We start from the raw sequence: 9,675 nt of genomic DNA, 5'->3' as shown, positions 1-9,675 counted from the left end.
GCCGTGCCCTGCGCGCCCCTGCGCGCTCCTCTCTATGGTCCCCATCTCGCATTCACTTCCGCTTCCGGTCAGCTCCTCCTCTCCGGGCCGCCGCCGTCAAAATGGTGAGTGCCGGGGCTGGGCCGGGCTCTATCCTCCACCATCCGCCCCGCGGCTGTGCCGGGCCGGGCTCCCTCCGCTGCCATGGGTGCGTGCTGGGCGGCCAGGCCGGTGCCGGGGCTTACCCATCCCCGGATGGCAGCGCAGGGCCCGAGGGAAGGGGGAGGGCGGGAGCGGGGCCTTGGGAGCGGGATGTGGCGTATGCGCAGCGGCCGTGACCGGCTTCTCTCCTTCTCCTCCAGGTGAACGTGCCGAAAACCCGCCGGACGTACTGCAAGAAGTGCGGGAAGCACCAGCCGCACAAGGTCACGCAGTACAAGAAGGGGAAGGACTCGCTCTACGCGCAGGGTGAGCGCGGGCTCGCTCCGGGCCCAGGGGAGCTGAGTGCGGGCCGGGTGTGGCGTGCCCTGCACGGCTGGTGTACATTGGGAACATTTGTATGGCTGGGGAGGACAGCTTGGCCTAAAGGATGTGCTGTACAATAAAGGGAACTATAAAAATATGAGAAAGGGAGAAAGACTAAGGACGTGTCAGCCCAAGGCGGTTTCAGATGGTTGTCGTATAGAAATGTTTAACTAATTAGGGAATGTGCTCTGGGTAAATCTAGCTGGCTGGGAAAGCGCAACTGGAGCCCAGGCCGGCCAGCCCGAGGGAGAGCCCTGCTGTGAGTTTAAAATGTGAAAGAAAGTGAATCCAGTGGTAGCTCTGCCAGTACTGATGTGGATTAATTATGCGAATATCACCTGAAAAGGACTGTATAAATATTTTAAACCCTTTGTGTGCTGGCTTTGAGGAATTAACATGAATCACTCTTTGCACAGAACTGTGAACAAATCAAGTGCCTAGACCTTGTGTGTCTGTTGGGCGCACAGTGAGGGGAAGGTTCCACTTTTGGGGACAGCACAAGAGCCGTGGCACTGGTTCTGCTGGGCTGTACTGGGATTTAGGCAGTGCCAGCTGTGCCTGGAGCATCTCCTGGGTTGTTGCCTGACCAGAGCTGTTTTCCCCACAGGAAAAAGGCGCTATGATCGGAAGCAGAGCGGGTACGGGGGCCAGACAAAGCCCATCTTCCGTAAAAAGGTGAGTGAGTTTGCTCCTCAGGAATAGGAACTTCCCTGGCAGCCCATGCCCAGCTGAGGGAGGTTCCTCATTCTCTGCTCTGGCTGTGCTAGGGCAGTGCTGTGCTGGCACTGCAGGTGTCCCCTCCTCATCACAGAATGCCTTGGGTTGGAAGGGACCATCGTATTCCAGCCCCCTGCCATGGCAGGACCACCTTCCACTGTCCCAGCCTGGCCTTGGACACTGCCAGGGATCCAGGGGCAGCCACAGCTTCTCTGGGTAACCTGTGCAAGGGCAACCCCACCCTCGCAGGGAGGAATTTCTTCCTACTCTGTCAGTGTGAAGCCATTTCCCACTGCCCTGTCACTCTGTGCTCGTGTAAAATCCTCCATCTCCCTTGTAAGCTCCCATCAAGAACACAGCTCGTCTCCTTGCTGTGCTGTCTCATGGAGATGCTCCTCATTTGCAGGGTGACTTGGGCTGTGTTTGCAGAGCAGGTTCTCAGCTTTGGTGCTGCAGGGGAGTGGGATATTTGCAGTGAAAGGAACGTTTCCTTCACTGCTTGCCCCAGGGGAAGGGCTTGCCAAAGGGAAAGGAGCTGTCTGCTTGGTTGGTGTGGTATTTACAGCAGAGAAGCAAACCCCAGTGGGTGGGTTTGTTAGTTTGTGTGAATTATTTAGTTGTGCTCATAATGCTGCTTGGCTCCTTGCTGGGAAGCCCTGGTGTCCTGCTGGAGGTGCACAGGAAGCCTTCCAGCAAGAAGGAAAAATGAGGCAGCGGGTTTCAAGTTGACTTTGTGCCAGGAAGTGGGGAGACCTCACAGAAAATGCTTCTGCAAGCAGGGTACACCAAGCAGCTGCACTGCTGGCACTCTCTACCTGTACATTGCAATTCTCATTTCTGTTTTTTCCCAGTCAGCATTGTATGGATGCTTGGCTGAGGTTTTTAGCTGCTGGTTACAGCCCTGTCCAGCTGCTACAGCAGCCTCCCAGCTTTGGATTCTCCTCTCTGCAGTCTTTTAGGTTCCATCCAGCTTCTGAGTAGCTGCAGGTGTGCACTGAGCCTGTTGTGTCACTGCTCCTTCAGAGAAATTTGCCAGTGGTGTTGCTTCCAGGTGTTTCTTCTGTCCAATTTTCTTCTGGATTTCTCTTGAGCATTGCTGGTCTGTGCTTCCACACTGTAAAAGTGTGAATTTCTTGCTCTGTTCAGTGGAACAAATTTCTCCAGCATGGCTGATCCCTGCAGGAACCAGCCCTGCCCCACTGAATGCTTTTGCCAGTGCCCTTTTTGTGAAGATACCAATCCACTTCACTCCTGTACTGATCCTTTTCAGTGGAGGGAGCCTACCTGTGTTTGTACTCTCCCTCTGTGCTTTGGGAACAAACTGAATGTTCAGGAGTGCAGGGAACAAGCTCTCCCTGAGAGTTTGTCTGCTTGGGGATGTGTGGTTCATTGAAACACCCTGCTCCTCCTCCCAGGCCAAGACCACCAAGAAGATTGTGCTGAGGCTGGAGTGTGTGGAGCCCAACTGCAGGTCCAAGAGGATGCTGGCAATTAAGAGGTGCAAGCACTTTGAGCTGGGAGGAGACAAGAAGAGAAAGGTGAGTTTGTATTCTGTGAGTGGCTGAGAAAGGGGGGCAATACTCAGTGGTGAATAAACTCACTCTTGTCTCTTGTTTCTTACAGGGACAGGTGATCCAGTTCTGAGCATCGTCCTGCTCATCGTTACGGACCGTATTAAAGTAATTAGATTGATCCCTTGCTTTTCTTCATGTGTTTTCTCTTGGGGTGGGAGCTGTGAGTACATCAGCTCAGCAAGGAGCTTGCAAAACCATTTAACAGAGCAGTTTTTAAGCTGGCTTTTGAAAATTCCCTGCCAGTAGCTGGTATCTCTTTACTGTGTTTTCAAGAGGTGTTCTGTAATGAGTGCCAGTGACTTCTGTGTATGAACATGGTGCAGGCTCGTTGATGAACTGTCCTGAACAGCCCCTGCACTTGGCTGTAGGCCCCTTTTTACAGACAGCTGTACTGCCCTGAGCAGCAAAGGCCTTGGAGCAGCCAGTGGGTTTGATACCTGCACCATTAGGCAGGTCCTTAACTAGGTAATGAGGCAGGTGCCATTAGCTGTGGCAGCTCAGAGAGGTGGGGGACAGCTCCATGCCTGTGGTTGCCCCTGGCACAGGGTGTAACTGGCCTCAGCTGCCTTCCCCTGTGCCAACTGCTGCTGGCTTCCCTTTGCATCTTCCTTGAAGGAAGAAGGCCAAGCACAGCAGTGAAGTTTCAAATGGGCAACAAGCAGAGTGTGGTAGATTGTGGGGACAGCCTCCAGGACAGCTTAGTTCCCCTTAGAGAGGAACATTTCTGTGAGTAGGAAGTCTGCTGTTAGCAGGTGCTGGGAATGCAATGCAGAGTTCACCCTTACGGGCAACTTCTTGTAGTGAAAATGGAGCTGGAGGATGGGTAGATGCCTCTTCACATCTTCCTCATGATTGAGAGCACTCAGTTACTGAGCTGTAAGGGAATCTGTGGTTTTGCCCATTTAAATATTGGCTGATGTGATGGCATTGTCAGATTTGTGTAGGCAGTGGTGGCATTGGCCTGTGGGTTGGACTGTACAGCTGTATTACATCAGTTTCACTGAGTGCTGTTTCTGGTTACAAATGTCACAAAAGCTTACATGACTGGAACAAACTGGCCTGTTTTCTAAATCATTATTTAATTTCAGATACCATGCTGTACTCTTGTACACTGCAAGTAAGAAAAAGCTTAGATTTTAAAGGGATTTTAATCAAAGTGCTTAATCACAGAAGAACAAATCAAGAAATCCTGATTGTATTGTAATCAGAAAATATATTTGCACATGATGTTTGCTTAAGTGATTATTCATCTCCTGTCTTGGAGAGCCCGTGTTATTCAACCTAAAGGCTGCTGCCAGCAGTGGGAAGCAAGCACTCAGGGATTTCTGGGAGGCAGGATTCATGGAGCAAGGGGACTCCAGTGGCCATAGGAAGGGGTAGAGAGGGAGTTGTCATCTAAAGGGAAGTGACAGCCACTGGTGAGAGATTCCTGGAGTGAGGGGAAACCCTCAAAAACTTGAGTCCTAAGGCCTGATAGCAGCTGTCAAGGAAGTTGCTGAGAAGTGCAACTGTTCATGTCAGTCCCTGAGTTGTCAGAAGATGGAAGTGCCAGGTCCATGCTCTGAGTCAAGTGTTTGGTTTCTTTAGTGGGGATGGAAGCAGCTTTTCTTGGACTGTGTGTCCTGGTCTGGAAAAGAGAGCAAGGTGGCCAAGGTATGTTTCCCTATTGTCCCTAAAATGCTCCAGGACAGCTGTAAGGTGCTGCCTGTGCATCCCTTGCCTTTCCTTGCTCGGTAGTGGCAGTGGGTGTAAACAGGAGCTGCCGCCCTGCTGGAGCCCTTCCAGCCCCTTGGAGGAGGAGCTGGGTGAGATGCCAGGGAAAGGGGCCCTGCTCTGCTTTCACCCTTTCTCTGTCACCTCTTGATGATGGAGTGATGGCAATTTGTCACATTCAGCGGAAGGTTCAGATAATGAATGCCTGAGATGAAAGGCACCTGCTCGGAAGGAGGAGAACAATTTCCTGCCTCAAGTTCAAACAGAGCCTAAGGCTTAGGAAAAGATTGTCTTTGTGCTGCCTAGAGTGGCAGGACTTTGAGCAGCACGGTGCCTGTGGGGTTCACCTCCAGGCTCAGGGAGGACATCCAGCTGTACACACCACAGTCCCTGCTGGCTGGCAGCACCTGTTGGATGGAGCAGGCTGGGTTGCAGGCCAGCCCATTGCCGAGGAAGGTGAGGGAGAAGGTGAATTTCTGGGGCCCTCCAATCTCCTGCTGGTTCAGCACTGCCACAGCGTAGGCTCGGTCAGACAGGGGCCGCTCCCACAGCTGAAAGTTCTTGTCCTGCCAAGGAGAAAACAAAACAAACCCAGGGCTGTGGGAGGGCTGAAGTGGTGATCTTCGTGCCTGTCTGTTCCAGCAGGCTTCAGGAACACATAGGCTCCTTTCCCAAACCCTGAGCACCTCTCCATCCCTCCCTGCCCCCCTCCTGCTGTACCTTGAAAAGCTGGTATCCCTGCTTGCCCAGGGGGTCCTGGTTGATGGCAATCACCTCTTTGTTCTGGAGCAGCCACTTGGCCTCGGGGCTGATGTGCCGCAGGTCGTTGGACATGAACAGGGGGGCGGCCATGATGGCCCACATGGCCATCTGAGTCACCGACTGGTCCCAGCTCAGCCCAAAGTTTCCAATCACCAGCTATGACAAGCAAACAAAAAGGGCCTGGTAACACTAACTGCTGGGGACAATCTGGGCCACCAGCACCAGGAAATCACAGGGTGGGACCTCTCTTTGGAGCCTGGCTAGATAGGCTGAGGGCCAGGAGCAGGACCAGCCGGTTGGGAAAAGCAAGGCCTGACTGCGTGGCAGTTTAGGCTGAGTCCCTGCTGGAAGTGAAGGGAACTCTTTTAAGTGGCTAGGCAGTGTTTGAGAATGCTTTTGGATCCAGATTCTTGCAGTGCTGGCACCCAAGGGTTTTCACTGTGGTGGGACATCAGCACTTTGGAGACTGTCCCCCAATGTCACACCTGTGTCCTGAGCTGGTGCTGCTTGTGGAGGCTGTGACACAAAGATGGTGCTTCCTTGGTACCACCCAGAGCTGCAGTTCTCTTTCCCTTTCCACCCTGGACCTTCTCACCAAGATCCTGATCCTAAGGTCCCATCAGAGCCCTTCCCCTCAGTGTTTCTCCCCCAGTTCTCTCCCCTCCCATTCTCAGCCTGCAGCTGAGGGAAGGTTTTTTTGTTGATGCTTCAAGTGGGGTGGTTGCTGCTGTACTTGCCATGTCAGGATCATTCCAGCCCCCTGGCCCAGCTATCTTCACAATGGTGTCCTGGTGAAGTGCTGTCCAGTCTAAGATACTCTTGATGCTGCTCCAGGAGTCATAGACATCATAGAAGTTCCTCCAGTGGTTGCAGTACTGTTTGATCTCCGTGTAATTGGGCTGCCAGAACAATGAGTGTGATTAGACAGAGCACCTGGCTGTACAACAGAAGTGTCAGCAAGGCTAGACTGGACCAGAGGTAGCTTAGGGGGGAGAACCTTCCATCACCAGCTATCTGAATGATGCAGTGCATGTTGATTCCCTTGGATGCTTTGTGCCCAGTAACTCCACTCTGACATGGTCCAGACAACACTATTGCTCCCCTTGGGAGAACAGTTGTGACCACCAGCTCTGTTAGAAAATTCCTTCCTTATTTTACTGAAGGTGTGACAAGGCCCGTGGGATCAAACTGTAATATCCCAGTAATTATTGCTATTTCTTGGGTTTACACCCTTTCATGAGTAATGCATTTAATTCCAGGTGTGGGTGGAGGGCAGTGTGTCAATCCCAGACCCTGGCTGGCAGAAATTTGTCACTGAACAATGTGGGGGATGTCACAAAGCCTCTCTGGTGGTCCCCAGAGCTGTCTGTAAGGCTGAGCCTGCAGCACTGTGTCCAGGAGGAATTGCCCTGAGCTATCTGCTAGGCTGTGTGTCTGCACTGCCAGTGGTTTGCTGCTTGGCTCCTTGGAGAGAGGAAGCAGATGGATGCTGTGGTTTTTTTGGCATGCTCCATCTGGGCTGTGCTTTCATGCTGCAGAATCCTACTGCTTCAGTAATGCTTCAAGGCTCTGGAAGAAAAGGTTTTTTCTTCCATTTTACAGCCTTGTTCTCTGTCAGAACAGAGAGCAGCAAGTTTCTCAGGGTGCTGTTTTGCAATGTTAAATGTTCTTCTCTTCCCACTTGAGCCCCAGGATAAACCTTGCAGGCACTCCTTACCTGCTGCACAGGCCTGAGGTAGAAAGGCCACTCACAGGAGTACACAATGCTTCTTCCAGTCCTGTTCAGGGCCACAGACATGCGCCTGTACCCTAGAGGAGGAGCACAGACAGAGCTTACACAACCTCCCTGGTCACACAGCAGAACTAAGCCAATGTCACAGGTTCAGGTTTCAGTTCAACTCTTGCAAAATTAAGATTGAACACATTTTTGTGGTTGAGACACCACAGAGGGAACAGGAGAATTTAAAGTCTGCAGCTGGTCACCTGCCTCCCAGGGACAGGAGCTTTGCTTGGGCAGGCTGTTGCTCCAAGACTGCTGATCCCTTTGTACATACAGCCAGAGGAAGAGGTTAAAAGCATTCCTGTATGCCATTTTTCCTCTAGATAGCCAGGAAACACGAGTCAGTATCTATCAGGCAGTGCAGCTTTGCTGGGTGATGTAGGAGTAGGTTCTCACGAGGCCCTTGCGCCATATGGACTGGGCAGGAATGCAAGAGCTCGAGTTTTTCCTGTCCTTGTCCCCAAACAGCCCTGTTCAGTCCCTTCCAATTGGCAGAGAGGGAATGAAAAGTCTGTTCTCTCCTCTGGAACTGCTTCAGTACAACTGCATTGTATCTGGGTTACACATATGATCCAGCAGGAGCTCTCAGCTCAGCTGTCACTCAGGGTGCTGAGCTGTGCTCCTGTCTGTGGCAGTTGGCATATGCCCCACCATCTGGCTCTGATGGCATTGTCACTTGGGCAGGTTCTCCCTGCCAGCCAGAGACAGGACTTTGTGCAGGGCTCCTGCTGTCAAATGTGGTGGTGCAGACTGTGCCAGCAGTCAGAGAGCATAGTCAAGAGGAAAAAGCTTTCTAAGTTAAAGTGTTCTTCCCATAAATCCACTCCTGTGGCACTGGGATTTGCCTGTGCTTCAGAAGAGGCTTGTGGCCAAGTTGCCTCAGCACAGGGAGCTGCTGAGCTTTCAGCCTTTGTGCAAATCACTTCTGAAGTGGTATTTACACTGGTGTGCTTTAAGAGGAAAACCCCAGTAGGATTTTTATGCCATAATTCCCTTCATTTTTATCTGTTAAAAGCCCTCCTAACTGCTCCTTTAGTGGCTGACACAAACTTTTCTAGCTTCAGGCTGATTCACATTGACAAGGCCCCACCACAGGGATTGAGGGTTAAGTGTGTGAGATGCTCTGGGCTCTGCAGTACAGGCCCTGGAGAAGGGCAAAGCCTGTGCTGAGTTAAGAGGAGGGAGCACAGCCCTCCCAGAGCCCACAGCTGATGGGTCTGTGCTCAGCCTGATCCAGGCTCTGGGCTCACAGCTCCTTTTCTGAGCTGAGTTTGAAGGGCAGCTCCAGGAGACTGAGCAGGTAAAAACACTTAACACAGCAACACTCAACACCTTGGCCTTGAGAACAGAGCCTCAGATTTGCTTTTGTAAGCAAGTCCCTTAAATGAGTATGCTAAGGGAAAATCCCTGGAGCCTGATGCTGGGCCTAGAATTGCTGCTGCCTGCAGAATATTCCCAGCCATGGGAATAGCTGCCTTGAGCCCGTGCCCACCTTCTGCCAGCAGATCCAGTGACTCAGAATTGCAGCCATCAAACTTGAGCAGGTCCACACCCCAGGAAGCAAATGTCTGGGCATCCAGGTCATAGTGGTTGTAGCTGCCAGGGAAGCCAGCACAGGTCTTGCTCCCAACATCGCTGTAGATTCCCAACTTCAGACCCTTGGAGTGAACCTGCAGACAGAAACAGACCCTGGCATGGGGCAGCCTCAAGGCAGGGGGATTTAGGGCAGCGAGGGAAGCAAAACCCCACAGTGGCAGGCAGGGCCTTATCTCAGCAGTGACACCCAGCCAGCCCTCCCCTGCTCCCCGCCGGGTGACACCGGGTGGCACTCACGTAGTCGGCCAGCTTGCGGATGCCCCCGGGGAAGCGCTTGGGGTCCGCCTGCAGCCTGCCCTGCTTGTCCCGCGTCGGGGCCATCCAGCAGTCGTCGATGCAGATGAACTCGTACCCGGCGTCCCTCCAGCCCTCGGCAGCCATCCTGTCAGCCATCTCCACGAACAGCTGCTCGCTGGCCACGGCACCACCGGCAAAGAAAGCGGAGAACGTCAGCTGTGAACCACCGGCACAGCCCCGGGCACAGCGGCCGGGGGCAGCGCGGGGAGGGCACAGCGGCTGCCAGGGGCTGGCTGCCCGCTACCGGGGATGGCACAGCGGCTGCCGGGGCACCGGGCCGGCTCTCTGCTACCCGGGAAGGCACAGCGGGGACCGGAGAACCGGGCCGGCTGCCCGCTACCGGAGAAGGCACAGCGGCTGCCGGGCACCGGGCCGGCTCTCCGCTACCTGGGAAGGCACAGCGGGAGCCGGGACACCGGGCCGGCTGTCCGGTACCCAGGAAGGCACAGCGGCTGCCGGGGACTGGCTCTCCGCTACCCGGGAAGGCACAGCGGCTGCCGGGCACCGGGCCGGCTGTCCGTGACTGCGCTGCCCCGTGCTCCCCGTGCCCCTGCGGCGGTACCTGACGCAGCGGCGCGGCTCGGCGGCGCAGTCGGTGGCGCAGAGGAAGCGCTCCCAGTGCAGCCAGCCCATGGGCGGTGTCCGCGCCAGGCCGTTGTCCAGCGCCAGCGCCGCCGCCACCGCGGCCACCGCCGCCGCGACCCAGCGCAGCATCCACCGCGCGGCCGCCAT

At 54.2% G+C, this 9,675-nt stretch overlaps 2 protein-coding genes across 2 annotated transcripts; one reads left to right on the top strand and one right to left on the bottom strand.

The window, feature by feature from the left end:
• Window positions 1–48: 48 nt before the first annotated feature.
• Window positions 49–2,913, top strand: RPL36A (ribosomal protein L36a). The gene is made up of 5 exons (XM_063170378.1): window positions 49–104; window positions 342–447; window positions 1,112–1,179; window positions 2,637–2,759; window positions 2,845–2,913. The coding sequence occupies exons 1-5, from the start codon at window positions 102–104 to the stop codon at window positions 2,863–2,865; spliced, it is 321 nt and encodes a 106-aa protein (XP_063026448.1). The 5' UTR covers window positions 49–101; the 3' UTR covers window positions 2,866–2,913.
• Window positions 2,914–3,854: 941 nt separating this feature from the next.
• On the bottom strand, window positions 3,855–9,675 carry GLA (galactosidase alpha). The gene is made up of 7 exons (XM_063170377.1): window positions 9,506–9,675; window positions 8,884–9,058; window positions 8,543–8,720; window positions 6,988–7,079; window positions 6,008–6,169; window positions 5,229–5,426; window positions 3,855–5,074 (listed from the first exon to the last, which is right to left on the bottom strand). The coding sequence occupies exons 1-7, from the start codon at window positions 9,673–9,675 to the stop codon at window positions 4,811–4,813; spliced, it is 1,239 nt and encodes a 412-aa protein (XP_063026447.1). The 3' UTR covers window positions 3,855–4,810.

The sequence above is a fragment of the Melospiza melodia genome, chromosome 16, assembly GCF_035770615.1.
Source record: "Melospiza melodia melodia isolate bMelMel2 chromosome 16, bMelMel2.pri, whole genome shotgun sequence".
In the NCBI taxonomy this organism is placed as follows: domain Eukaryota; kingdom Metazoa; phylum Chordata; class Aves; order Passeriformes; family Passerellidae; genus Melospiza; species Melospiza melodia.
Note: the sequence above shows the minus strand (reverse complement) of the source record. Positions and strands in the feature narration are given on the sequence as shown.

Bases quoted from the DNA above. Each gene is read 5' to 3' on its own strand.
- RPL36A (XM_063170378.1), top strand. The intron at 1,180-2,636 runs GTGAGTGAGTTT...TCCTCCTCCCAG, and splicing joins AGCCCATCTTCCGTAAAAAG to GCCAAGACCACCAAGAAGAT. The intron at 2,760-2,844 runs GTGAGTTTGTAT...TGTTTCTTACAG, and splicing joins GAGGAGACAAGAAGAGAAAG to GGACAGGTGATCCAGTTCTG.
- GLA (XM_063170377.1), bottom strand. From the start codon at position 9,675: ATGGCGGCCGCGCGGTGGATGCTGCGCTGGGTCGCGGCGGCGGTGGCC. The intron at 7,080-8,542 runs GTGGGCACGGGC...CTCCTCCTCTAG, and splicing joins ACTGGATCTGCTGGCAGAAG to GGTACAGGCGCATGTCTGTG. The intron at 5,427-6,007 runs GCAAGTACAGCA...TGCTTGTCATAG, and splicing joins GCTGGAATGATCCTGACATG to CTGGTGATTGGAAACTTTGG.